The 27294-nt window shown below is 58.4% G+C and overlaps 11 protein-coding genes across 11 annotated transcripts; 6 read left to right on the forward strand and 5 right to left on the reverse strand.

Moving 5' to 3' along the window:
* Positions 1–32: 32 nt before the first annotated feature.
* On the reverse strand, positions 33–1577 carry K452DRAFT_291035 (uncharacterized protein). The gene has a single exon (XM_033541104.1). It carries the CDS (start codon positions 1529–1531, stop codon positions 176–178), a length of 1356 nt encoding a protein of 451 aa, XP_033393715.1. The 5' UTR covers positions 1532–1577; the 3' UTR covers positions 33–175.
* An 829-nt stretch (positions 1578–2406) lies between these two features.
* On the forward strand, positions 2407–5659 carry K452DRAFT_361488 (uncharacterized protein). The gene is made up of 2 exons (XM_033546427.1): positions 2407–3548; positions 3598–5659. Exons 1-2 carry the CDS (start codon positions 2784–2786, stop codon positions 5422–5424), a joined length of 2592 nt encoding a protein of 863 aa, XP_033393716.1. The 5' UTR covers positions 2407–2783; the 3' UTR covers positions 5425–5659.
* A 1403-nt stretch (positions 5660–7062) lies between these two features.
* Positions 7063–8022, forward strand: K452DRAFT_194020 (uncharacterized protein; the record flags this gene model as incomplete). Its single annotated transcript, XM_033535906.1, has 1 exon — positions 7063–8022. A coding segment is annotated over one exon (960 nt), but the record flags the coding sequence as incomplete, so codon positions are not given.
* A 784-nt stretch (positions 8023–8806) lies between these two features.
* Positions 8807–10198, reverse strand: K452DRAFT_361490 (uncharacterized protein). Its single transcript, XM_033546428.1, has 4 exons — positions 9953–10198; positions 9762–9876; positions 9508–9686; positions 8807–9455 (listed from the first exon to the last, which is right to left on the reverse strand). Exons 1-4 carry the CDS (start codon positions 10067–10069, stop codon positions 9153–9155), a joined length of 714 nt encoding a protein of 237 aa, XP_033393718.1. The 5' UTR covers positions 10070–10198; the 3' UTR covers positions 8807–9152.
* Positions 10199–10255: 57 nt separating this feature from the next.
* On the forward strand, positions 10256–11219 carry K452DRAFT_277674 (uncharacterized protein; the record flags this gene model as incomplete). The annotated part of the gene is made up of 3 exons (XM_033539333.1): positions 10256–10455; positions 10511–11014; positions 11077–11219. The coding sequence occupies exons 1-3, from the start codon at positions 10365–10367 to the stop codon at positions 11217–11219; spliced, it is 738 nt and encodes a 245-aa protein (XP_033393719.1). The 5' UTR covers positions 10256–10364.
* Positions 11220–11342: 123 nt separating this feature from the next.
* K452DRAFT_328950 (uncharacterized protein) lies at positions 11343–11737 on the reverse strand (the record flags this gene model as incomplete). Its single annotated transcript, XM_033545021.1, has 3 exons — positions 11343–11398; positions 11450–11540; positions 11597–11737. 3 exons carry the CDS (start codon positions 11735–11737, stop codon positions 11343–11345), a joined length of 288 nt encoding a protein of 95 aa, XP_033393720.1.
* A 343-nt stretch (positions 11738–12080) lies between these two features.
* On the forward strand, positions 12081–15745 carry K452DRAFT_93741 (uncharacterized protein). The gene is made up of 8 exons (XM_033547336.1): positions 12081–12323; positions 12390–12482; positions 12529–12807; positions 12900–12990; positions 13042–14325; positions 14380–14805; positions 14853–15327; positions 15391–15745. Exons 1-8 carry the CDS (start codon positions 12192–12194, stop codon positions 15524–15526), a joined length of 2916 nt encoding a protein of 971 aa, XP_033393721.1. The 5' UTR covers positions 12081–12191; the 3' UTR covers positions 15527–15745.
* Positions 15746–17608: 1863 nt separating this feature from the next.
* Positions 17609–18436, reverse strand: K452DRAFT_311794 (uncharacterized protein; the record flags this gene model as incomplete). Its single annotated transcript, XM_033543463.1, is given in 3 exon segments — positions 17609–17679; positions 17748–18220; positions 18240–18436. 3 exon segments carry the CDS (start codon positions 18434–18436, stop codon positions 17609–17611), a joined length of 741 nt encoding a protein of 246 aa, XP_033393722.1.
* K452DRAFT_291041 (uncharacterized protein) lies at positions 18306–19245 on the forward strand. Its single transcript, XM_033541105.1, has one exon. The coding sequence runs from the start codon at positions 18467–18469 to the stop codon at positions 18908–18910; it is 444 nt and encodes a 147-aa protein (XP_033393723.1). The 5' UTR covers positions 18306–18466; the 3' UTR covers positions 18911–19245.
* Positions 19246–20305: 1060 nt separating this feature from the next.
* K452DRAFT_311795 (uncharacterized protein) lies at positions 20306–24022 on the forward strand (the record flags this gene model as incomplete). Its single annotated transcript, XM_033543464.1, has 3 exons — positions 20306–21411; positions 21471–22622; positions 22681–24022. 3 exons carry the CDS (start codon positions 20306–20308, stop codon positions 24020–24022), a joined length of 3600 nt encoding a protein of 1199 aa, XP_033393724.1.
* Positions 24023–24595: 573 nt separating this feature from the next.
* Positions 24596–26883, reverse strand: K452DRAFT_301392 (uncharacterized protein; the record flags this gene model as incomplete). Its single annotated transcript, XM_033542434.1, has 4 exons — positions 24596–25701; positions 25748–25820; positions 25871–26671; positions 26731–26883. The coding sequence occupies 4 exons, from the start codon at positions 26881–26883 to the stop codon at positions 24596–24598; spliced, it is 2133 nt and encodes a 710-aa protein (XP_033393725.1).
* Positions 26884–27294: the final 411 nt, after the last annotated feature.

Below are 27294 nucleotides of genomic sequence, written 5' to 3' on the forward strand. Positions count from 1 at the left end.
TAGCTGCCTCGATGCAGTCGCCAACATTGTGCGACATGGTACAAGAATGCTGTGTCCGTATTGAAAGTATAAAGAACTACTCTAGGTATGTTTGAAATGGGAAGTCTGCAACCGTCTAACCCGCTGTGCACCGTTGCACCACTCTAAACTAAAACTCAGCCGCAACCATTCTTGACTACACCCTCTCCGCCCCCGAGTCCATCGACAGCGTCTGCATTATGTGCGAGCCGTTGTGCGAGTCCCCATTAATGAGCCTCTCCTTCCATATCTTCCTCTGTTCCTCCTCCTCGCGAACCGCATTATTACACCGGTGGCGCACGGCCAGCACGCTCAGCGCAAACCCGACAATCCACCAGGCGAACAGGATCGGCAGTGCGCGGTACTCGCGGTTGTGGCATCCGTGCGACCAGATCTGTACGAGCATGGTGTAGGTCTCATGCGCGGGGAGCGCATAAGTCCAGTGGTAGAAGCCCGGCGTGAGCTCGAACGGCATGATGGTACTGGAGATGTTCAAGATGACCCAGGTGATGACGAAGAACGTCATGAACTTCATGGGGACGAAAGCCGTCGCGAAGTCAAGGACGAAGTAGTTGATGTGCATGTAGAACCAGAGCGTCATCCAGGTCAAGCCAAAGTCGTCACCTGTCACTGCCCAGTTCTCACGGAAAGCCCAGACGTAACCGGTCATGCAGAGAGATGCGACAAAGGTAAATGCCAAGGAGAGGGCGAGCCGGACACAAAAGTTCTCGAGCCGTGGGAGCTTGGTCGAGAAATGAGCAGCGGCGGCGATGCCGTTTATAGCCATCAAGAAGAAGAATTGCATGATGATGCCCATGACGAAGGTTACGGTATTGTACAGAACGCGCGAGCCGTGGGTGGTTGGTTGGATCGGGTTGTTGGTAGCTTGGATAGGGTTGAGAAGAGCTTGGACTGCCGCTGCATCGGATGTGCTGACGGCTTGGATGGCCCGGCTTCCATTGATATGGTTGTATACGACGCCAGCTACCGGTGCTAGCTCGGCAAGGCTCGCCTGTATTTGCCCCTGGGCGGCAGTGGGATAACGAACTGCATTCCAGATCGAGGTAAGCGTGTTGGCAGGATTGTAGGACGACGCGGCTTCGCCCCCGGCCAAAGCAGCAGACAACCTGTCGCTGGCTCCAGCATGGCTGTAAACCGCTCCCCAATAATGGCCTTGACAAACGGCATTTCTGAGATCGGCGGGTGTAGGATATTCTGTTGCGGAGTGTTGCTCAAAGGTAGGAAAGCTGTCCGCTTTGAGTTGCTGGTAGGCGCCCGAGATGGCTGTACCAATCACACCCTGGTCATAGTCGACCATGAGTATTCTCATGTTGTGGGCTCTGGAACCCGACTGAAAGGTAACGCCGTAGAGCCACGACATGTTTGCGAGGAAGAGGAGCTGGAGCAACAAAAAGGTCATTCCAGCCCCTATGAAGAACTGCTTCCGCTTGTCATGCCAGAAGCTGTGATGGAGCGGAACACGGTCTCCAGACCGCTTGGTGAAGGAAAACATTGTGAAAAAGTAAAAATGAATGAGGAAAGTACACTCAACGAGTTGGAGGAATGATGTGAAGCTTCAAAAGAAGGCGCTAGGTGTCACGGCATGTTTATATTATATGTCAAAATGAGGTGCCAGCAGGCACGACAAGATTGGACATGGGCAGCTGCAACTCGGCCGAGGGCCATGCTTTTTCGATGCAGCGAGGGACAGGGAGCCCCGGGCCCGAACATAATTCCTGAGATCATCCGTCGAAACAAATGTCGTGGTTAGCGCAAGGCTTTCGCGGGGACGCGGAGAGTTACAACCGCCGACGTGTTTAAGGCGGAGCCCCGCCATAAGTAAGAAGTGTGGTCGGGTGGCGAGCTGTTTTAACCCGACGGCCGAGGGCACCGTAGGTACTCCTATTTTTTGCCCACCCCACGTGATGACATACCTGCAAAACCATATAACGTACTTTCTACTATTAGGTAGTTTATATCTTTATCCCTTTATAAGTGCATCTAAGCCCTTCGGGTTTTTTTTTATTTTCGTGCCCTTATGGTATACTCAAGTACTTTTATATTTCTACCTTTATATCTTTTCAAATACTATTATACCTTGTATTCTTTTTTTTTACCTTTACGTAGTTATATAGTACCTACTGACCATAGCGTAATAGTCTATTATAACTACCTAAAGAGCACTCTATAGGTATCGTAGATTTCACTCAACGTGTAGTTGAGGGGTGGGCAAATTATCCGAGCCCGCCGTAAGAAGTGTGGCGGTGAGCTGTTCTAAGCTGACGACCGAGTCCATATGGAATAGCAGGATGATCGGAGAGTCGGAGAATGATGCGTGAGCAGTATAAGACGGCTTGCGCTGCTTCCGAGTAGAGTAGGAGGAGGTCGGGCGGACGTCATGCCGGGATTGGCGCTTGGGCTTTTCGCGACGCGACGTCGAACATTGCTGCGCCTATCCCCACGCGTCCCTACCTTACTCTGCTCTCAGCCCACCACCCCGTGCTCGACCAGTGGCCTCCTCCACCCCGGACCACCCGCCTTTCCGCGTCTATTTTCTCAGCACAAATATTGTGTTAGCATTCATTCCACGGAATCTGCCTGCTATGGCCACGGCTCCGCAGTAAGCTCGCCTGAACCCGACGCGTCCTCGAACGCGTCTCAATCAGCAGAACCACGACTGGACAACCGGCCTGCGACGGCCTCGACGTACACGCATACGGCAGCTACCTCTCGGACCTCCTCGGCTTCGCGTACCCACCGCCACCATGCATCTCCCTCGGAACCTAATCTCCCATCTTTACACCCACCTCCTCCACACGACGCACCCGCTCTCTCCGCCCGTCCTCCTGCTCGTTTCCCTCGAGCCCGATGCCTTATGCGCCTGCCGGATCCTGACCGCTCTCTTGAAACGCGACTACATCCCCCACAAGATCCAGCCAATTGCCGGCTACAATGACCTCGCACGCGCTGGACAGGACCTGGTACGCCCCATGCGCACCACCGATGGCGGCAGCGGCGGAGTTGTGGTGTGCTTGGGTGTTGGAGGATTGGTCGATTTGGAGGACTTGCTGGGGCTAGAGGAGGAAGGGGGCGCGAACTACGGCGGGGTTGAAATTTGGGTCATGGATGCCAGGAGGCCATGGAACTTGAGCAACATATTCGGCGGACACGGAAATGGAGGAACCGAGGACACCGAATTACCAACAAAACCGTCAGGGGTTGAGCGCGGGAGGTTATTACGCTCGTACAAGCCCGGAAAAGGCGGTATCGTGGTGTTTGACGACGGCGATATTGAGGAAGAGCTGGAGGGCGAGAGAGAAGCGTATTGTGCTCTTGAGCAGATGCCCGAAGTGGATGAAGGCGACGATGACGATGACGATGAAGAAAGTGACGAAGAACAAGAATATGACGACGCAAATCAAGCACCCACCTCGGGTCAGGGTGGAAGGAAAAGAAAAGCGTGGGGAGACGAAGAGGATGAAGACAGTGACGAGGACGAACGCCCTGCACAAAGGCGAAGGGGCAATGCAGTATGTTCAAGAATCAGAATTGTGAATTGTTTACTGACTATCCTCCCAGTCCTCTTCAATACCATCGTCTCCTTCGCGACCACCCCGGCGGGGTCTTCTTACCACGAACTCGTCAGATTTCTCACACTCCGACTCAATAAGCCGTTCTCCGTCACCTGCACATGCCCAAGTCTCAAAACAGCCTTCTGCTCGTACCCTTCGCCGTCGACTCATCAAACTTCGTGCACAACATAATCGCGTTCTGGACAGCTACTACTCGCTAGGAACGTCCTACTCAGAACCCGTATCTTCGATCATGTACAGCCTTGCATCCGAACTCGGCCGCGAAGACAACGATCTCCTCTGGCAAGCCATCGTGGGTGTTAGCAGCCTTGAGCTCTACGGCCGCACCCCTACCGGCCTGGGTTTCTCGGCAAATACTATAAAACAAGGATGGAACGGCTCTCGCGGTGACCGAATTCGCGCCGTCCTCCGCGATGAAGTACGACGTCTCAACCCTACAGACTTGAAAGATTTGGCGCGAGAATCCAATTTGGGAGAGTCGGGAGGCGTTATACCCACTCATGCACGATCACCAACAGACAATGCTATCAGACTCTCCCCGGAGCCCCGTTTCCTTCTCATTCGTCACTGGAGTTTATACGACAGCATGCTGCACAGCCCTTACCTATCCGCCAAACTGCACATCTGGAGCGACGCCGGCCGAAGGCGATTGCACAAGCTGTTAGCCAAGATGGGCGTCAGCCTCACGCAATGCAAGCAGAGCTACACACACATGGACATGGAGCTCAAGCGGGGGCTGCGGGAGCGCCTCCTCAAATTCGCACCAGTATACGGGCTGGACGGGCTAGTACCGGAAGCAGCCGAACGGGGCGCAGGCAAAGAAGGCTGGGGCTTCGTGCGGTGCTGGGGCTGGAAAGCGTGTCTCTCAGCGATCGACGTAGGGGTCATCCTCGGCGCGATCCTCGAAGTCGGCTCCAGCGTGCACGCAGCCCCCGCGCTGCCACCAACGCCGCAATCGCTCGACAGCAATGGCGACGTGGTCAAGCAGGCGGCGTTTGACGACGAGGCGGCCCAGGACGCCATCACCAGCCGCTTCTGGAGCGCCTACGACGCGCTGTGCTCGCCCGCGCTACTCACGCAGCATATCCCCATCGCGCAGCACCTGCACCGCGCGATTCTGCGCACCGGCACCGCCCTCATCGCAAAACACCAGATCCGGCACCTGCGGGCGTTCCGCATGGCGGTGGTGAAGGAGGGCCCCGACGCAGCGCTGTTCACGCACGCGGGCGCGCTTGTCAAGCTCGCACTGTGGGTCGCGGAAGCGGTGGCCGAGATGGAAGGCAAGAAAGGCAAAGGCGGCGCGGGCAACGAGCTCGTGATGGCGGGCCTGGACGAGGCGAGAGGAGTGTACGTGGTTGTTGGGCTCGGGGGCGGCGGCACAACGGTGCAGAGCAAAGAGAAAGAAAAACGGCGAGCCGAGAAGCGGAAGCGGCGCGATGAGAAGCGCGAGACTCGGCGGCGCGAGAAGGCGGCTGAGAAACAGCGCGAGCTGGAACGGCGGCTGGCAAATGGAGAGGAGGACGCGATGGACGAGGATGATGATGACGACGACGACGACGACGACGACGAGCTGGAGACGGAGGATGAGGATAGCGAGGACAGTGAGAGCGAGGACGAGGATGCCGCTGCTGGTGGCAGGGGCAAGGCCAGGCGGCTGGGTCGCAATCGCTTCGGCATCGCGTTTCAGGAGGTTATTGAGGAGACGGGGGCGCGGGTCAAGGTGGACAGTTTCGAGCATTGCGTCGTCGAGGTGCGGAAGGAGGACTTGAGCGGGTTCTTGGAGCAGCTGAGCTTGAAGGCTATTGTGGGGTAGAGGGGTGGTTGTGGTAGTGGCAAGTGGGCATGGTGGCGGGTGAGAGTGGACAGGGGAATGGTGTTTGTTCGATGGCCTTGTGCTGTGTCTTGCTAGGTCGTCTTTACGTATTGGCGGGAGTTGGTGGGCGGGCTCTGTGGTTTTTTCCTTTAGGTGCATTCGTATGTGGGTTGCTAGTAGTAGTGCTCGCATCAGTTGCAATGCATATGCATGCACGCATGTATGGAGTTTTGCTTGTCTGTCTGTCTGTCGTGTTTGCGTGCGTGTGTGGATGGACGGACTTGAGGTTTACAGTACTGTTTGCGAGCCCGCGAGACGCCAGGACAGGACCGGACAAGATGGCGTCAGCCTGATCTTCATCCACTCTTACTCTTCTTCTGTCAGTGTGTATTGTACATACATACGAGAGGCCACGGCCCAGACGCGCCTATTACATTATTCCTCGGCTGCTCATGCCCGCTTCAGCGTCAGCAGCAGCAGCAGCAGCAGCAGCAGTGATCTAGAGCCGTAGCCAATAACGGGCTCGGTAGTGGCGGTTGCAGGTTGGGGTTGGGGTTTCGGGTTCGGGCAGCGACCGAGGCCGCGAGTCAGGTAGGAGCCCCGGCCAGGGCCCCGACACGCCCCGTCTCAGCTCTGGACTGCCAAAACAGTGCTGGCTTCAGTGCTGGCGTCATGGGGGTGCGTGTGGCGGGACATTGGTATGTACGAGTACTGTACTAATTATGGGCTTGCGTACTGTGTGTAGTAGGGCGTGGATTTGTGTTGTGTGGTGGTGCTGGGCTGCTTTGCGGAGAGCTTGTCTCCTGAGCTGGTGCCTGCTGCTATGTACAGTACATAGGCAACCACTGGTTGATGGTAGTGAGACTGTATCCAGGCGGATGGCTTGGTGATGCTGGTACTGCGCTTGATTTGCTGATACAGAGTACAGTACGATGAGCAAGGCAAGCCGGCAGTGGACGCACTCCCTCGGCACTCGTCGGCATTGGAGGACACGAGGGCACTGGCCGCGAGGACGTCGGCATAGACTATAAGGTTAATAATATCCAGGCAAACTAGCAGGCCGGGCGCGGATCCTCGACGCATAAGGCGCGTAGCGGCTCGGCAACGGCGTCTCAAGATCTCCCACATTACCCGAAGCGGCAGGCGGCCCCACCGACACCAGACGCGCCAAGTTCATGCTGTTCGCCCGCCTTGCAGCCTTCTGGCCTTCAAGCACCTCGCTTGTCGAGGATCCGACGTGTATCATGGTAATCCACCTCCCTCCCCTCCTCCCCTCCCCGCATAGGTCGGTACGCCTGTGCTCGGGCGTCCCAGTAACCGCCCAGGTCAGCCGCACTACTGTTGCAATGGGGTTTGAGATGGCCGTCGCCCTTCGCTTCTGCTTGCTGCCTGCCCTGCGCCGTCGACAGATAAAAGCGCGAGCGGCCTGCGCTGCTTCTTGTTCGCCATCATCATCAGCTCCTCCCAGCTCCACTACCACTCCACTCGACTTCCATTCTCCGGGTCCTGGTGATCCCATTCGCTTCTCTCTTCCACTCCAACTTACCTTGTTTCCTTTATTTTTTATATACCTGTACCTGTGCCGGCCACATTTTATTTCTCTTACTCCCCCAGCAATCCCTCATAATGCACTTCCAAACCCTCCTGGCCGTTGCCGCTGGCATCTCCTCCGTCAGCGCGCACGGCGTCATCCTCTCGGCGCAGGGCGAGGACGGCTCGACGCCCAGCCAGGGCTTCCTGCTGAACGAGGATGTGGCGCGCAACTGCACGTCCATCAGCCCATGCCAGCAAGACTCGACGATCATCCGGGACTCTGAGATCAAGCAAAACATCGTGAACGGATGCGGACGCACCGAGATCGCGGGCAACATCGACATTGGCGAGCAGACGGAAGTCGAGCTGGGCAAGAAGCGTGTGACCAAAGCCAAGAAGGGCGGCAGCGTCGCCGTCACCATCCACCAGGTCAACGCCGACGGCGCCGGACCCTACGAGTGCGACCTCGACGACACCAGCAACTCGGGCACTAACTTCCAGAAGCTCGACGTCAGCAACAACGTGCCCGGCGCCAACGGCCTCTCGGACGCCAAATTCCAGAAATTCACCATCAACGTCGCCCTCCCCGAGGACATGAACTGCAAGGGCGGCTCCACCGGCGACGTCTGCACCGTCCGCTGCCGCAACAACGCCCTCGCCGGCCCCTTTGGCGGCTGCTTCGCCATCCAGCAAACGGACGGCACGGGGCGCGCCGATAACAAAACCGCGTCCCAGATCACGACCGCGCAGAGCCTCGACGCCATCAGCAAGCAGATCCAGCAGAACAAGAAAGACTTCGACACGGCCAAGCAAGCCAACATCGCCGCCGGCTCGCCGGACACGGTCGCCGCGGCCGCAGCGTCCGCCCTCGCCAGCGACCCTCCCACCGCCACGCCCGGCGCTAGCTCCTCCTCTTCCTCTGGCAACGACGACAGCGGCAACGATGACAGCGGCAACGATGACAGCGGCAACAACGGCGGCTTCGGCGGCTTCGGCGGCGGCAACGGCTTCAGCAGCAATGGCTTTGGTGGCAACGGTGGCAACGGCGGCAACGGCGGCGGCAACGGCTTCTTCGACAACTTCTTCCGCAGCAGGCGCGCTGGTGCGGTCGAGAGGCGTAGACGCCAGGCTGAGGCTGCGAGGGCCCAGCTGCGTGTTTAAATGCCTGCTCCCTGGTGCCTAGGTACCTAGCTGGAGGCAGGTAGTGTTGAGGGGTGTGTGGTAAGGGTGTATGGACTAACAAGTCCGCACACAAGAAAACAAGCACACAAGCAAACACAAAAACAAAAACAGACGGCTTTCCTTTGTACAAAAGGGTGTGGGTGGGTGGTGGGTGGGTAAGCAGAGGGGGAGGCATAGGCATAGAGATTGATCTTAAGTCTTGACTAGTCCATCGAGCAGAGAAGTAAGCAAGCAAGGCAGTGCGTGCGTGCTGCAGAGGCGATTGCATTTGTACTGTAAGGTAGTGGTTGGTGGGCTGAGTGGATTACTGAATCTGAATCTGAATCTTCTTTTACTTCTTTTCAAATATGAAAAGCTTTGATGATGGCTGTCTGTGGTTTGCTGTGGTTTGCTGTGGTTTGCTGTGGTTTGTGGGGTTGTGAGGGGTTGTGAGGGGTTTGGGGAAGTGCGTAGGAAGGAGAGACAGGGAGAGGGTGGGCGGAGGAGCGGTGTTGGCGTTGCGCGCTTGCGTCTTGTGTGTTGTGTGTTGAGGGGAAGTGAGTGCGCAGTCCAGACCGCGGCCGTGTCGCGTGTTGTGTGTCGTGTGTCATGTGTCAAGTGTGTTTTGGACAAAAAGGGGACGAACTGAAGTGGACTGAACTGAACTGGCTTGACGAAGACGCAGAATGGCATGGGACAGAATGGAATGGGATAACTAGGGATGTTCTTACATTTCGAAGACGCGCGAGCAGAACCTACTTCCTTCCCGCCTTACCTAGCTAGCTAGCACAGCGCGCGCCGGACTGTCTGTGTTTGCGCCTTTGTCTGTGCCTGTGGTTGTGGCTGTGGGGCCGGTGCTGGGCGTGTGCGTAGGTAGGTAGGTAGGTATACTCTCTTAACCATGCCTGCATGCAGTGCCATAACCCGACGCAGCGCCTCCCTAACCACTCATCGCGTCTCGGCCTTTGCCCTCGCCCTCGCACACACCCATCCCGGCATTACCACAAAACCCACTCTAACACGCGCCCACCCGCCTAAAAACAGAAATAAAGCAGACTCCCCACGCCCGTCATGCCGACCCCAAACCACCACCACCGATCCGCATCAATATGCTGCGGCTTCTGCGCGAGGCGGCGCTTCAGCGGCGCCAGCGCCTCCTCGGCACTGCGCTTGAGCTTGGCCGCGCCCGTGGCTTTGGCTGTCGGGTTCAGCGTCGTCGTGGGCAGCATCTGCGCGGGCGAGAAGGCGAGGTAGAGCGGGATGAGGGGCGCGCCGTCGGCTTTGTGGAGGTCGAGGCGGGGGAGGTCGTGGAAGGCGTCGGGGGCGATGGTGTAGCTCTGGAAAAGGACGTTAGTTCGTTGTTGGGTGGTGGGTTGGACGTGTGTGTACCTTGAAGGTCTCGTTCTTGCTGTAGCGCGTGTAGACGCCGGCGTCGAACTTGCACGGGTCCGAGAGCAGCTGGCGCCCGTCGTCGGCGATGGGCGAGAGCTTCAGCTCGCCCGCGGCCGTCTTCTCAAACGTCCCGTGCTGCCATTGTATCAAGCCCTTTGGGCAGGCCGGGTCCACGGCTGCGCGGCTGCGGCGTTAGCAGGCTAGCTATGTATGTAGGTAGGTAGGTGGCTGGCTGGCGGGAGGGCACGCACGGTTCGCGAGCGCGCGGTAGTGCGCCTCTTCGTAGTGGCCGTCGGAGGTGAAGGAGTACGAGATTCCCGGCAGGGCGGGCTCGATGATCTTGTCGTTGACGGGATCGTAGAAGCCCTGCACTGACGCCCGTTAGCCGTGCCCCCGCTATCTTTTTTATTCAACCAATGGATGACGCGCAATCGCCACGCACCGGACCCGTCAGCGTCTTGTTCGACTTGGAGGACCAGGTGCCGTATAATTGGGCGTCGGCGATGCCTTGGGCGGTGGCGAGTGTCGCGGTGGCGGCGAGCAGCGCTGCGACGAGCATGCTGGACGTGGTCGCGGCGGGCAACGAATGACTCGGGTAGCTGTGGAGCAAGCGTCGTGGTGGACCGTGGACCGTGGCCGTGCAAAAGAGCGAAGAAGTGTGGAGTTGGGACCGATCACCAACCAAGGGCTGGCTACACGGCAGGAAAGGGAGCGCGTCGGCACCACAGCAAGGGTAACTTGATCGCGGCTCTAAGCCACACAACAGCTGACTTTCACGGTGCTTCTTTTGTATTTCTCCTTCATCATTGGTTCACATTCGCTTTGATCGAGCACAAGCATCGATTCGTGCCACAATGGCTACCGTACAAGCGGCCAAAAAAGAGCTGCGCAAGCAGATCAAGCACTCTCTGTCGTCATTGGCGCCTGAGTCCGTCGCAAGCCAAAGTCCGAGCCTGTCCGAGCACGTGCTCTTGACCATGGAGCTGACATCCACTCGCAGCATCAAGCGCGGTCCGCACGCTTCTGGCTTTGCCAGAGTATCAGGCCGCGGGAAGAATCAGTGTCTACCTTTCAATGCCGTCTGGGGAAATCTCGACTGCCGCGGTTGTCCAAGATGCCTTAGACCAAGGCAAAAAGGTCTTCATTCCATACACCTATCAGAGATCTCAGCCTGAGCTTAGACCGAAGTCGATCATGGACATGGTGGAGCTGCATGGATCAAAAGACTACAAAGAGTTCCAGCCTGACAAATGGGGCATCCCCACGCCCAGCGCCGATTCAATCCCCACGCGAACGAACAGCTTTGGCGGGCTGGGCCGCTCTGAAGCAGACACAACCCCTCAGACTGCCTCGGAGAGCGGACTGGACCTGATTGTAGTGCCAGGCATGATGTTCGATGCGGGCCTCGGAAGGTTAGGCCACGGAAAGGGTTTCTACGATTATTTCTTGGATAGGTGCGCGCAGCAGAGTGAGCAAGTGAAAGAGGTCCGGATGCCGTTTCTGGGTATGTCCACACTCGTAACGTCACCGAAAGAAAAGTTGTTGCTGATAAAGTATTCATTTTAGTTGGTCTTGCCTTGAAGGAACAGCTTCTCTCCTCAGGTGAGACCGTACCGATGGACTCGACTGACTGGCGACTTGATGCTCTGATTACTGGCACTGGGGAGATCCTTCGATCCCGCAAGCCTGACCCCACCCATCGCTCTTAGCTTCTGCGATTCGAGGTTGCCCCGTCTCAAACTTCGACTGAATCCGTATACGCCCGTGATTGATGCCCACGCGGGACGTGAACATGCCATGCTTTTTCGTCTTTTTGGTTCATAGCTTGCAATTTAACCTTGGACGCTCTGGATGAGCGAGACATTGTCGCCCTTGAGGAGGATTTGGCCTGTATGGCGTCAGCGCCGTGCGGGCCTAGACTTTGATGCAGGTAGCTTACCGATATTCCGCCTCGACTCTTCCTTGTCTTTCGTGGCAAGCTTCACCTCAATGGCATCGTCGATCACGAGGTTCATGAACTCGTCGAAGCCCTAGATGTACGCGATTAGCGTTGACTGCGACGATGTGCTCTGGCGAAGCTCCCTACCCTGATCCTGCCCTCGATTCTGATGCCGAGCTGCTCGTACAGCCAGATCTGAACGGTGGAGCGCTGCTGCAGAAGCTTGAAGATGAAGTTGATAGGCGGCAGCAGCACCTTTCCACGGCCTCCTCCGCCACGACCAGCCATTGTGTAGGGGTGAGAGGAAGGGTGAACGGTCGAGAGGAGTTATGCGACGGCGATTCGAGCGGGAAACACGTAGGAAACGCGCGGGGTGGTCGTGTTGTGGGTGGTGTGGTGCTGGGGAGCTTTAGTTGGCCCTCGCCGAGACGAGGTTTGTTCGGGCGTCTTCCGCCTTGCGGCTCACGCCAAGCCCGACCCATTACGGAGGGCGGAGGGACAAGGCATGGGATTTTCTGAATGACAATGCGACTTCCCTCGAGCACCTGAAGGAACCACCCGCTGCGCACCGGTGCTTCTGCCTCTTCCTGTCTTTTTCTGACGGTCTCCCCAAGTCAGACCCGCCTCCGCCCGCGCTCTCTCCTATGCGACAAACGTAACGCATCATCAGCCCGCCCCACCTTCAGACCACGCCCACCTCTACACCTACCCCTCTGCGCGCTCCCAACCCGGCCCCCAGACCATGGCTGCCAACGGCGATGCGGCCCAGCAGGCCTTTGGACCTGTGCTTGCAGCGCTTGCTACGATGCAGAGCAATGTAGACCGCGCGCAGAAGGGACAAGCACACGAGTTCTTGGAGCAGTTCCAGAAGTCGGTCAGTGGACTTGGGCTCGCGCCCCGCTCACCCTCGGACGGCAGGCTAACATGATGCTCTCTTCAGGCCGAGGCATGGAATACAAACTTCTCCATATTGCAGGCCGCCGATGCCGCCGTGGAAGCAAAGCTGTTCGCCGCGACCACGCTCAAGGGCAAAGTACGTCGCCCGCCGCTTTGCCTTGGGCTCTGCTGACCTTTTTCAGATCGTATATGACCTGCACCAGCTGCCCCGCGAAGCTTTGCCGCCTCTTAGGGATACCCTGCTCGGCGTGCTCGCTGCCTTCCGAGCCGGCCCCAAGCCCATACGGATGCAGCTGTGCGTTTGCCTTGCGAACCTGGCCATACAGATGACCGAGTGGAAGGACGTTCTGCAGGTCATTGTCGCAACGCTCGGAAACGACCCGGAGAGCATCCCGTGCGTCCTGGACTTCCTGCGCGTTCTTCCGGAAGAAGTCACGGAAGGACGCAAGATCAATCTTACAGTACGTTCGGCCGATATGACAACACCTCGCGAGCGCATACCAGCGACATCTCGAGCCGCTATCAGAATCTAATCTAATGCGATGCACAACAGGAAGATGAGTTGATTGAGAGGACAAAGGAACTGCTGGAGGACAATGCGCAACAAGTTCTTGCATTGCTGGGCCAGTACTCCAGATCTTCCGGTAGGTTTTGCGTTGAGCCTGCTTGGCGAACACAACTGACCCCATTGACAGAATCTGCCGCGAAAAACCCTCAGCTCATGGACTGCATCAACGCCTGGACGCGTGAGGTGCCTCTCAATGATATAGTCAACTCGCCACTTCTGGACACGATCCTCAATGGACTTTCCGCCGATGAGTCTTTTGAATCAGCGGTGGAATGCATTTGCGCAGTCATCAGAGAAACGAGGGACGTGGATGAGACGATCAACGTCATCCAGACGCTTTACCCCAGGATTATCGCATTGCGCCCGAAGATCGAGCAATCCGCCGAGGAGGAAGACACCGAAGTCTTCAAGGGCATTTCCAGGGTATTTGCCGAGGCCGGAGAGGCTTGGGTTGTGCTCATCTCCAGAATGCCCGAGCAATTCCGGGATTTGGTGGAATCAGTCCTCGAGAGCGCTGCGCGCGACAAGGAACGGGATGCCATTTCGTTCACCTTCAACTTCTGGTACGAGCTTAAGCAGTACCTTACTTTGGATAGGTACATGCAGGCCCGCCTGCAGTACGTGGATGTCTATTCGAAGCTTGTGGACATCATGATCGGCCACCTTGAATACCCTAAGCCGGAATCCGGGGACGAGAAGGATCTATTCGAGGGCGATCGCGAACAGGAGGAGAAGTTCCGTGAGTTCAGGCATCAAATGGGCGATGTCTTGAAAGACTGTTGCGAGGTGATTGGTGTCACGGAATGCCTGCAAAAGTCGTACAATCTCATCGAGCAATGGGTCAGTACTTACGGACCTCAGGCATCAGCTAACAACGTTCCCGAATGGCAAAAGTTGGAGGCGCCTTTGTTCAGTATGAGGGCAATGGGACGAATGGTGTCACCGGAAGAGAACATCATGCTGCCCCGCCTGATGCCATTGATCGTCAAGATCCCCGACCAAGAGAAGGTCCGTTTCCAGGCCGTCATGGCACTTGGTCGCTACACTCCTTGGACGGCGGAACACCCGGAGACGCTGCAACCGCAGCTGGACTACATCATGGCAGCTTTCAACCACTCGTCGAGGGAGGTTGTTCGCGCTGCTGCTTTGTCATTCAAGTTCTTCTGCAACGACTGCGCCAACCTGCTCAAGGATTATATCCCTCAACTTCAACAGTTCTACGCCAGTGTTCTGGATCGCCTACCGCCCAGCAGTCAAGAAGAGATTACTGACGGTGTCGCATCTGTGCTATCGGTACAACCTGCTGAGAACGCTTATGAACATCTCAAGCTTTACTGCACCCCTGTCATGAATACCCTCATGCAGATGGCGCAGAACGCCACTGATGACCCGGCGAAGCTCGCATTAGCAGGTATGGTTTCTTAGGATTCGAGAATGGGAGAATGAATTCATTGACCGTGAACAGACAAACTTCAGCTCATCACCATTTTTATCCAATGGGTTCAACCTTACGTTGGTCCTGGGCAACCCCATCCCGCAGTCAAGTACTGTGAAGAGGTGTTCCCAGTCCTGGCGGCGATTGCTGAGAGCTTCCACGATTGCACTCCGATTCTTGAGCGCGTCTGTCGCTGCTGGCGATACATGGTGCTCTCGTACCGCACTGCTATGGCGCCTTTACTGCCTCAGCTTGCGGACAAGCTTGCTGCTGGCTTCACCGTGTCCAGGCAAGGTTGTTTCCTGTGGGCCACCGACGCCATTGTCAGAGAATTCGCACCTGGAGTTGAAGGTGTCGATGCTCAGATGACGACCGCAGTCTACAGTTTTTACGAGGCACAGGCCACGGCTTTCCTTAGGGCTCTTAGCGAGCTGTCTCCAGAGCAGCTTCCCGACGGTCAGTACCCCCCTAACGCTTACTTGCGCAAATGCTCATGTTCCCAGTGATCGAGGATTTCTTCCGTTTGTCCCTTGATATTCTCATGTTCTACCCTCACCAAGCGATTCTCTCGCCGCTGATGACACCTATTCTTTCTGCGGCCACCACCGCCCTTACCCTTCTCAAGGAAGAGCCCCTCATCGCGTCCCTCCACTTCCTTCGGGACTTCCTCTCTTACGGCGGCGAATCGTCACCCACCTCCGAGTATGATAACCCCAACGCGACCAACCCCCCGGAAATCCAAGCTGCTGTCAAGCAGTTGATCATTGCGCGCGGCGAGGAGCTCACTCAGCGCATCATGACCGGCATGATGTACACGTTCCCCCGCGACTGCTTCCCGGACGCATCTGGCGTGCTGCTCGAGATGTTTGCCCTCATGGCGCCGCAAGTAGCGATGTGGATCAAGACGACGGTTGGCATGCTCCCAGCCGGTAGCATCAGCCCGCAGGAGGCAGAGCGGCTCCTCAACAACATCAACCAGTATGGCGCCACCTACGCGCGAGCCGTCTACACCTTTGGTACGACTGCTAACCACCTGCATAGGCGCATCGCGAGCAACGAGATCCGCAAGATTAGGACCCTGCTGCAGGACTTTACCAACTCGTACCGGCGGCGCAACGTGGCCCCGCGCGAGGGCCTGGGCCGCCTCGAGGCGTCGCGGTTCCGCTTCAATGGCTGAGGCGGCGTCGGAGATGGCCGGCCAGCGGCGGCGGTGGGTTGAGAAAAGTGATGACGCCAGCCAGCCCAGCCAGCCAGCTAGCCAGGCAGCCAGGCAGATAGGTCAGACAGTCAGTAGTAGTAGTAGCGATTAGCAGCCGCAGCTTGCATGCATGGAAACGGAGTAGTGTTGGTGTTGGGGGTAGGGGTTCAAGGTGTCGATTGGACGGACGGGATGGCGAGGTAGGGAGGGACTTAGAAAGGTGGGAGTAGTCTATCATGGAGCTGCCTTTTTCTGCGCGCGCCGGGAGGGATGGGAGGGGAGGGAAGGGGAAGGAATGTAGTGTGTTTGCGATGCTATCATCTAGTTATTTTATCGGCTCTAGGGGCCAGGCGTGAGGGAAATATCAAAGACGGGAGGGATTGGTGATGGATTAGGTGGGGCGGGAACATGGGGTGATGGGGGGTGGGATCGAACGAACGAAGACTTATAGGCCTCCATCTTTTCCATTGTCATCATCACACACACGCATACTGCATACTGCAAGCAACACTGCAACAACTCTCTGCACACACACACTCACTCACACACACACACTCTCTCTCTCTGGCCCTTCCGACTTCTGGCTTCATGACCTGCCTACCTACTTCTTCGAGAGCTGGGTCTTCTCGCAAACTCGGAGTCGTATCACTTCACTTCACTTCGTTTCTTCATCGCTTCATTACCTACCTACCTGCTACATCAGCTTCATCATCGTCATCATCATCATCAAAGACTACATGGACATGGACATGGACAAAAATCTGATTTTTCTTTATTTTATTTTTATTTCTTTTTGCTAGGGGGTTCTGCTCGGGTTGGGTTGGGTGGGGTTAGGTTTGTGAGTGGGATGGGGATGAGGATGGCGCAATTGGAGAGGCTGAGTAAAAGTGCTTGTTTGCTTGGTGGTTGGTTGGTTGGGCGGGCGTGAGGTCGTGGGGTCGTGGGGTGGGGTTGTAGCTGGGACTGCGTCTGGTGAAGGGAGCGGTGGTCGTTTGGGTATGGCAAGAGCTTGGGAGAGGATGTGGTAGGGCAGGGCAGGGTGTGGTGTAGCATAGAGCGGATGAGTTGGTAGTATTTGAGAATTGGCGAGTAGGTTTGTAGGCAGATAGATAGATAGGTAGGTAGGTAGAGCAGCAGCAGTGGCATGCATCTACACACACATACACACAAGTACACACGCCTTAGGTAGGTATCACCAGCAAAAGACCCATCCCTAGGTCTCGCCCTAGATACCTAGCTAGCTAGCCGGCCATCCATCCGTCCGCCCGTCCGTCCGCCTGACATGGATGTCCGGACCCCGGCAAGCAACCCAACCCAACCCAACCAGGCACGCGGACACCTCCATAGGTACCTAGGTAGGTAGGTACGTCGGCCTCGGCCCCTCGGCCCCGACGACGCGGCACAGCACCGCGCCGCACCACGGCACCCACGCGCCCACGCACCCACGCTCACCCCTACTAGTCAGACACCACCTAGCCGCCCGTCAAGCACAGAGTCAGTCCGCCAGCGACCGAGTCAACACGCACACCACCCTACCACGTATGTACGTAAGTTACATACTGCATACATAACCAAGTCAGTCCGACCCCGATCGACGCGCGCGCCCCCGACTCGCGCCGTCGCTGCGCATAATTAATTTCCGCCGCGTTCGATGCTGCTGCTGCTGATGATGATGATGATGAGTGAACACGCGCTCGCGCCCGTGCCTGCGCCCCGGAGCTGTGGGTACGGTACTGTAGGTACGCACGGTACGGACGGCTCCCGCCGGCCGCCTGGCACGCGACCTCGTGGGTGGGTGGGTGATTTACATAGGGACCTAGGAGTAGGTTGGCGTTGCTGGCGCTGTCGCAATCGTCGTCGGAGGCGCCGATGCCGATGGATGCGACATTACCTAGGTGTGACCGCGCGGAATGCGGGCTTGCTTGCTCGGTTCTGCGATTCTGCGCGTCTGCGAGCCTCACTCTGGCTTACCTGCCTGCATAGATACTGCATGTATGTGTGTATGTACGCACGCACGGTAATGGCAATGGCAATGGCATCGTGCTCGTCTCAATGGATGTCTCATGCAACGTTGACGTTGACGTTGCTGGGGTCTAGGGGCTGGGGTGCAGCAATGGCGGCGGCAGCAGAAACTGCAGCAATGGCAACAGCAGCAGCAGCACGGCAATGTCCGCACCGCCGTAATGTAGTTACCAGGCACATGCACGTTCGGCGTCGGAAGGGTCTCCGTACACGTGCGTGCGTGCGTCGCGTGTGGGGTTCGCGGTGGGTCGCTGCGAGCCTGCGGCGGTAGCTAGGTAGGGCTTGCGGCTTCCCTCTCTCCGCGCAACGCGTGCCTTGTTTTTCGAGGGCTTGGCTTGGGGCTTTTTGGGGGAGGCTGGAGTGGTGGTGGGTGGGGCCGGATGGCTTGGGTGCTTGGTTGTATTGGTTGTATTGGTTGGTTGATGGATTGATTGATGGATTGCAGGGCGAGGGATGCGTACGTAGATGGGGCATTGGGGAGGAGTGAGGCGTGGATGGGAGAGCGGCATGGGGGATTGACTACTACGTGTTGCTGGCATTGATGGGCTTGGGGATGGGGTGTCAATGGAAGGGTGAGGAGAGGTAATAAGCCAGGCCGGCGATGGAGGTGTCGTCGACGTGCTGCTGTGATGGTCCGACGTGGCGCGCAGCCTCCAATGCCCGTACGTACATGGTCGTCGGCAATGCCGTGGTCGTCTTTCCCTCTGGGGCAGGAGGCGCCGGATTCGAGCGTTTTCCGTTTTCCGTTTCCTCTGCCGCGGGCGCGCGGCGTTGGCTCGATTTGGCTGATGTTGCGGGCTGGCTGGCTGGCTGGCCGTCGTGTCTGCTGCCACTTTTGCTTGAATTTGCTGACCTACGCCCTGCCATTATGCCATGCCATCTCCGATGATCGATGTAATGGATGAATGCTCTCCGTCCGGAGTCCGCGGGGCGGCCACCACACCCACCCACTTCTCTTTCATGCGCCCCAATCTCCCCACCTACGCCGCATTAATCTCTCCTTTGTCCCCTTGCCCTCCTCTTCCACCATCGCCACCAAGCACACAACCACAACCACAACCACAACCACAACCGCAACCTTCGTACGCCGTGCCTGTCGCCATCGCCATCGCCCTTACCGTCGCCTCCACCGGACACACGACGCAGCACCCATCACCGCCCTCATCTCGGCTAAGCAGGTACACGCGCGCAGTTCGTGCGCCCAGCGCAAGAAAAAAACTCAAAAAAGGCCGCGCTTACGTGCCTATGGACGTGAGTGTGTGTGTGGGTGCGGAGCGATGCTTGGACGGGCGAGGACGCGGTGACACGCGGCGCGGGCGTCCGTTCTGTCTCGGTGGGTGAGGCCGCAGCACGCGGTGCGACACTGGCCACGCCTCGTGTGCGTGCCGATGTGTTTGGTGTCGCAAACTGGTTGGGGGCGTGCTACCGCTGCTAGTTACATGACTAGGTGGTGAGTCGAGAGAGGATTCATGATGGCTCGTATTCGTAGGTACAGGCGGAGAGGAGCAAAAGGCAAAATGGACAGGGTTACGCAAGGCGGGTAAGGTTATTTTAAGCAGCACATGGCATCTACATACGTCCGTAGGATTGGGTGACGTCGCCGAGAAACGACCTTAAATGAATATGTCTATATTGAAGCACTGGCAGAAAGATGACCCTCTACGAGGCGGGCCGAAACATCAGGTCAGGCCATGGATTGGGCACGATCGGCAGACCGCACACACACAAGTCGATCGGCCAGGGACTCACGGGCCAGGGCCGCGGAATTCTGGGCCAAGCTTTTTTTCGCAACAGAATTGGCCGGGTTGCGGGTAGATCCTGAGGCACGCATCCTGACGACAACTCCCTTTGCTTGTGCTTTGCTTTGCTAGGACGGGCGGCCGGAGGGCTCGGTCGGTCATCTAATTAATCTTGCGTCTTTTTCGACCAAGGCAGCCGTAGAGGGATTGACGCCAAGGCTCTCGATCAATATAGAGAGATGAGTAGCGAGTCGTGTACAGCGGCGCGAGGAGCTGATGATGGCGAGCGCCATCAGCAGATATCGCCGGTGGCTGTCGCCCTAGCGTTATGGCTGCTTATCACAACCGCAAACGGCTCTCTCTACCTTCTTCTTCGCTCTTCTTCTCTCGAAGCTGTGAGAGTCCTCCTCCTTCTTCCCCTTCCCCCAACCCCTCCCCCCCAGTCAGCAACACTCCCCCCAGCCAATGCCATCCTTGAAACATCCGCCTATCTCGTGTGCCGCCGTCGATCCCCTTCGATTCGATGCCTGCGTACTACTATTTTAAGCATCTGCTGTCCTTTCGTCCGTCATTGCTATTACTCCTCTGCCTCCCCTTGGCAAATTGGCACCGGCACACCCAACCTACGATCAGTTCAGCGTCCCCGCAATAACTGGGCTTGGCTCTGCTTTTTTACCCCACTGGGGCTGCGGCTCCGAGCACCCCTTCATTTGGGGCCCTCTCTGGTCCCGCCGACTGACAGCGGGCGGCTTCGTCCCGGTCCGACTCTTCTATAGTGGGATTCCTTATAGCTACCGAGCCCTGTATAGCTGGACCACTTGCCCGATACCATCCTCCTCGGTCACGCCTCGCTTGGACAGCCTTTGTATCCCGGACCTTGAACCAGATCGACTGCGGATCCCGACTCGGTCCGCTCCCCCTCCAAAAGACAACCTTTTCTGCCGCCGGTTCGGCCACTCGAAAAAATCCAATAGGAGAAACGTCCTTGCACCCTCCAATGGCTTCTGACAACGAGGCGGCCGCCGCGCCGCCGCCGCCGCAGCAGCAGCAACAGCAGAGCGAGCCTGCGGGCGCGGGTGAGTCGACCAGCAAGACGAAGCCGTCGACCGAGCAAACACCTGACAAGAAAGCCCGCAAGCGAACAAAGACGGGCTGTTTGACGTGCCGGAAGCGACGGATCAAATGCGGCGAAGAGAGGCCCATTTGCAACAACTGCATCAAATCGAAGCGCCACTGCGAAGGCTACAACCAACGTGTCATCTTCAAACCACCCATCGGCGACTGGCCCGCCGCTCAGGGGAACATCTCCAACACCCTCCCGTACCATTCCGGCGTCATACCGGGCGCGCGACCGGTGTACCAACAGCAATTCCCGCCGGCGGCTTCCACCAAGACCCCATATACGCCCGCTCGAGCTGGCCCGAGTGGGCAGTACCATTTCCCACTCCCAAACTACGGGCAGTTGAACCCGGGCCCGAGTCCGAGTGCGAATCCCATAGGAGCCGCGAATCCCATAGGAGCCGCGACTCCCCAGAGCGGGGGTTACACCCAGCCTAGCCCGCCTCGATACACCCTCCAACCATCCCACCTTGGAAGCCAACCGGAACAATCCCACAATGTCCGTACATATTCGGTCACTTCTTTGCCGACCGACTTTGGCTCTCAAATGTCCTTTTCGCCAAGCACGAGCTCGGAGTTCCAACAGACGCAGTCCACACAACTGCATTACCATCCCACGACAGGCGCCCCGACGGCGCAGTCGCGCTATTCTCAGCCTACGCCGCCACAGGACTACTCGCAGGGTCAGCCACCATACCAGCAGGGCTCGTCGTTTCAGGGGGCCCCATTCACGCCTCAACAAGGACCCACTTATTCTTTCGGAGCTTCGGGAGCGGTGAATTGGGATCGCGAGGTGCTGCATCAGGCAGACCAAGACGTTTTGTTATGGCACAAGATTGCAAACGGGCTGGCGAGCGATCAGGAAACACAACAGTATTACCCAAGGATACCAGCCCAGCAGGACCATGGGAGCGCGGCTCCCGAGACGTCGAGCGTGGCGACTCATCCGATAATGGGCAAGTCTTTCTTCCTACCCCATCACTCGTATTTTTGATTGATGGTCTGTTTTGATTGAACCAGACCGACGCCTGCAAAAGACACAGACAACCACAAGTGGATGATACTGACGGCAGTGTGCGCGTGGCAGAGCAAGCACAACCGGCGTCGCAGCTTCAGCAGGAGGTTCCGTTTGACGGATTGCTGCAACGAACTGGGTACGCTGAAGACCACGTCAGCCCGACCGAAGTCCTGCAGGACGCGGCTGTCGAGTACGAGGACGACGACTACTGGGACGTGCATTCGGAGGACGAGATGGAGCTGGTGCCGGAGCAGACGATTGCGCAGGGCCAGAACCATGAGCTGGACCTGATGCTGCAGATGCACTGCGACAGCATCAACGACGTCAGCATACGGAGCTACGGCGCGTTCCTGCACCCGGGCACGCTCGACAACTACCGGCCCGAGCAGGTGGCCAACCCGCTGCGCAACCCGAAGACGGCCAGAGTGTTTGCCCACTTTATCCACGCGACGGGGCCCAGCCTGTCGATCTACGAGCGCAACCTGCGCAACGCGTCGGCCATGTTCTTCGAGGGCCCGGCGGCGCACCCGACGCAGCAGAGCCTGTGGACGTACACGCTGCCGATGATGGCGCTGAACCACCAAGGGCTGCTGCACGCCATGTTGGCGCTGGCCAGCCTGCACATTGCCAACCTGCAGGGCGCATCCATCACGCCCTCCATCAAGCACTACGCCTACGCGCTCAAGCGCGTGCACCACTGCGTCGGGCACCCGCAGAAGCGCCACCGCGTCACGACCCTGGCCGCCGCCCTGCTGCTCGGTTTCTACGAGGTCATGACCGCCGACCACGTCAAGTGGAGCAGCCACCTGCTGGGCGCGAAGCAGCTGTTTGTCGAGATTGACTACGCCGGTATGACCAAGGCGTGGCGCAGGCGCAAGGCCGAGGAGGAGGCGTACGAGCGCAATTTTGCGTATGCGAATCCGGGCGTGACGATGCAGCAGCCGAGAATGCACAAGGAGGGGGCGAACAGAGGCCCGGACGAGCGGCTCGTCAGCACCATCATTGGCAAGGAGCTGCGGTACGATGAGTTTGGCCAAGTGGAGGATGAGGGCGGACAGCAGGGCGCCGGCGCAAAGGTCCTGCCGGATCTCGACCACTACGAGATTTACCAGGACTTGTGGTGGTGGTACGTCCGGCACGATGCGTTCCAGGCGCTGATTAGCGGGAACAGATTGCTGTAAGCACACGCTCCCCACGCCCCTCCGTCGTTCTTAAGAATACTAACACTAGCGCAGCATGGACTACACCAAATGGGCGGACTGTCCGCCCCGCGCCCCCCTCGGCAAACAGGGCGCCCTGTACGGCTCGCACGACCATCTGATCCTGTTCCTAGGCCGGGTCGCGGACTTTGCGTCCAAGGACCGCGATCGCAAGATCCGGCAGATCGAGGCAAACGGCGGGCAGTGGCGGCCAGCTCCAGGGATGCAGATGGGAGGAGGGGGAGGGAAAGCGGGCGGAGGCGCGCCTCCTGGGCCTCCCGGTGGTGGAGGAGGGCCGCCTCCCCAAGCCCCCGCTCCACCCCCCACCATCCCCTTCTACGGCATGGCGCCCAGCGCGCCCCAAACCAGCATGCCAACCGCCTTCGCCTCAACAACGCCAGCCACGCCCACCACCAGCACCAGCACCAACAACCCCAACCCCCACACCGACCTACAAGCCGCGACCCTCGCCGCCCTCGCCGAATGGGCCTCCATCTCACACGCCCTCGACACATACATATCACACCTGGGCCCGTCCTTCCAGCCCTTACCGGCCGACCTCGCGCCGCCCCTCCCGCCCACCCCCTTCGGCCCCGCCCTGCACTACCGCAGCTTCGACGTCGCCGTCCTCTGGGCCCTCGCCCTCATGTGCCGCATCATCCTCGCGCGCTGCCACCCGCACATGCCGCCGGCGGCAATGGTGGCGGCCGGGGTCGCGGCGCCGCAGACGGCCGCGTGGGCGGGCGGCGTGGGCAGGATTTGTGCCGGCGTTATTGATGGGCTGCTCGGCAATCTTAACAACACCACCACCAATACAAACACCAACCCTAACCCTGGCACCAACAGCGGGGCAGGCTCCGGGCTCCACGCCCCGCTCAACCCCTCCGTCGGCGCAGCCCTCCTCGAGACGGTGATGCCCCTCTTCTTCGCAGGCATACAGTACACGGACCTGGCGCAGCGGACCTGGCTGGTGCAGCGCGTCGAGGCCATCGAGGCGCGCACGGGGTGGGTCAGCGCGGGCTTAGTGGCGCAGGGGTGCCAGAAGGCGTGGGAGCGGGCGGGGATGGCGGGGCGGGGGCCGGTGTGGCCGCCTCCTAGCTCTACCTCTACCAACACCAACACCAACACCAATACCGGCTCTATCAACACTGGTGCTAGCGCGGGCGTTGCCGGCGGCGGAGGTGTTGGTGGAAACGGTGCTGAAGACCACGGCATCCGCCGCGGCGAGCGCGCCAGTCTCGCGCAGGGCCGCGGCGAGCTCACCCAGCGCCGCTTCATCTGGTCGAATCCCGCGACGCGCGTGCATTGGGCTTTGGGCATCTTGAGCGGCGAGGAGGATGTTATGCCTTTGGGTGAGGGGGGCGGGGGAGAGGGTTGATGGGAGGAGGCGAGGGTGAAGTGAAGTCAAGTGCAGCTGGCCTGCTACCTAAGGTTGTTTTTATTTTTAGGTTCGGTTCTAAGGAAGGAAGGAGGGGAAGAAGGAAGGAAGGAAGGAAGGGTGATGTGATGTGATGTGATGTGATAGGATAGGATACCGGGAGTGCTTCATGTATGTGAGTGGATGAGATAGATGTTGAATCCAATCGAATCGAATGCGTTAGACAAAGGGCGAGCAAGACGACAGACCGAGCGGCAGAGTTGCGAATGGCTCCGTCTCTACGCGTGCATCATCTGCTTCCCCTCAATCAAGCAGCAACCAAACATAGGTACTCGCCGAAGAAAAAACAACACACCCTCTCCCCCGCCTCCGCATCCTCTGAATCAAAAATGTTTCGTCTATTCGCTCTCATACAACATAACGTCAACATGACCAAGCCCACCCAAACACCAAGCCCCAGCACTGCCCACCATTTCAATCCATTCCGTTTCATTTCCCCCTCTCACCCCCCATCCCACACCACACCACACGCAACCCACCCCAAACCACCGCCCACTCAACCCAAACCTAAACCTAAACCTCCTCCTCCCCCCCAACAGCCTCATAAGCGCCGCCACCCCCACCCCCACCACCAGGCACGCGCCGCATCCTTGGCGGCGGCTCATAGCACCTAACCCAGTTAACGCGCTCGCCGCCCAGACTCGCCTCGCCGTTCTCCCTTCCTCCAAACACCGGATTCGCATCGCACCAAAAGTCGCGGCAGTTCTGCACGCAGCCGCGCGTATACGGGTTCTCGCGGCGGGCGGCCATGACGGCGCCGGCGTTGGAGCCGTGCAGCGCCGTCGCGATGAACGTGTCCAGCCCCAGCAGGCGCTTCCACTGCTCCCAGCAGCCGGCCTGGTGCGGGTGGTGGCGGCGCGCGTGCGCTCCACCGCCGCTGCCGCCGCTGCTGCCGTTCATGCCGTTGCTGCCCGCTGCGCCCGGTTGCCCTGTTGGTCCCGCGCCTGCGGAGTCGAGTTGCCCGCCCGCTGCGCTCGTGCTGCCCGTTGTTACGAACGAGGTTAGTGCGTCCGGCCCTGCGGCTCCGTGGTGCAGGTTGCTGCGCATGGCTTCAAAGGTGGTTTGCGCGCGCGCGATCTGCAGGAGCTGGACCACGAGGAGCATCGTCACCCACACGAGCTGGAGACACGACCAACCCGCCAGGATGATGGTGAAGGGGTCTTTGTGCAGCGTTTTGCAGATTTCGGGGGAGAGGATGCTGCATTCAACCTCGCCTGTTGGGGCCGGCACAATCTCCAGGTACGACAGCACCAGCCGCACAAGCGTCAAGATGCCCAGCTCCAAGAAGAGAATGTAGAGCACAAAATGCCGGTGGTTGTTGTTGGCCACGCAGTTGTCCACCCAGGGACAGTGATGGTCTTCTTTTGCCACGCAACGGTTGCAGCGCTTGCAGTGTTTGCTGCGTACGGGTCGACGGACCATGCAGTTGACACAGAAGTTCTGCTCGTCAAACTTGCGCAGCTCAATGAGCTCGTCGATAACGTCTTTTTGCTGGGAACGAGACGAAGCCTTCGGTACGTAGCCAGGATCAGCAAGCATGGCCGTGAAATAAAAGTATCCTGTAAGACCGTAGAAAATCATAAACAGAATGTTCCACAAAGGGTTCGTCGTGAATGTCCCTAACAACGTCAGTCTTTCCCCGAGCAAAAGGAATGATCGACAAACATGGAAGGATCTGCGTGATGTAGCGGAAGCCGACCCAGAAGAGGGTGCCGGCAAAGACTCCGGCGAGAAAAGGCTGGAACAATCTTAGTTTCACGGCATTAGCTGTGGGTCCGTCTTCCTTACTGTCTTGTGCACGTGTTTCATGTCGCTGGGAGCCCATCTCAGCAATTGCTGAGCCACCCATTGCAGCACGTATGCCGTAGCCAGTGCAAGCGGAATAGCCACGTAGATGACCATGTGACTGAGAATGTAAAAGCCGCAAATGAGCATAAACGCAGGCCAAATAAAAAAGAACCGGTTCAGGAACGTCCTCCTATCCTTGACGATGCTCTGCAGCGGAAAGTTCTTTGGTGTGGCGTCCGGATTGTATCCCGTATCCGCGAGAGCCTTCTGCCACTGCCGTGACGAGTTCATGTCCTGCGCCGTGATAGCCGGGGTCTTGCCCTCAAAGTTCTCTGCGAACCGATCGGAGCCATACTCCAATAGCTTCTGTATGCAGCCCACGCTGCCTTTCACCAATGCCCAGTGTAGCGCCGTGAATCCCTGGTCATCCTTCGCATAGACGTTTGCGCCCCACCTCACCAAAACTTCCACGACGGCAGGGAAGCCCTTGTATGCCGCCCACATGAGGGCTGTATGGCCTTGCGCATCGGCAATGTCCACCGGGAGGTCTTGGTGCAGGAGTAGGACGAGCTGGAAGACGTTGCCATCGAGGGTGGCGCTGTGGAGGAGGTTGAAGCCTTGGTCATCGGTGAGAAGCGGATTCGCGCCCTTGGAGAGGAGAAGAGCGACGATGTAGTAGTTGCAGCGCTTTGCGGCCCACAGGACGGGAGTCGCGACGGCATCGCCGCCCCGTGCGTTGACGTCGGCGCCGGAGGTGATGAGGAAATGGCAGAGAGCGTAATGGTTGTTTATGGCGGCCCACTGTAGCGTACACGATCAGCCCAAGGATCCGAGATCATGAGCGGTCTCCTCGCTCTTACATGTAAAGGCGTAATGCCCTGTTCGTCGCGGAAAGTCGCATCGTACTTGCCGGTGTCGAACAGCTTCTGGATGGCGCCAATCTCGCCCAGGCGCGCCAGCTGCATGATGTCCTCCTCGATCGGGAGGGTGGGCGGCGGCGACTGGACGGGCATGTCTTTCAACTCATGCTGGTCCTCGGTGGCATGCGCAGCGTTGAGGTCGGCGCCGGACGCCGAGGGCGTGGACAGGGACATGGCGGCGGAGTATCTACAGGAAATCGAGGAGAGAAAACGCCTATATCATTACCGGCATAACATCGTGAGCGGGAAGGAGGAAGCGTGGTTGAGGGATTCGCAGAAGCGCAATTGTTCCACCGTTCACCGCGCAGGCATCAAGGGCGGAATCAGCCACGCACGGCCACACAGCCAGTCAGGGCCGCCAAGCTTTTCCTAGCTAGCCGGCTACCCGTTTCTATTTCAGTCCATTACGCGCGGCAAGTGGATTCGGATGCCTGAATGCCTGCGTATCATCATCATTGATGCATCCCGCTCTGCTGCAATACTCGAATGCCTCTTGGGAAAAAA

The sequence above is a fragment of the Aplosporella prunicola genome, assembly GCF_010093885.1.
Source record: "Aplosporella prunicola CBS 121167 unplaced genomic scaffold K452scaffold_25, whole genome shotgun sequence".
Lineage (NCBI taxonomy): Eukaryota > Fungi > Ascomycota > Dothideomycetes > Botryosphaeriales > Aplosporellaceae > Aplosporella > Aplosporella prunicola.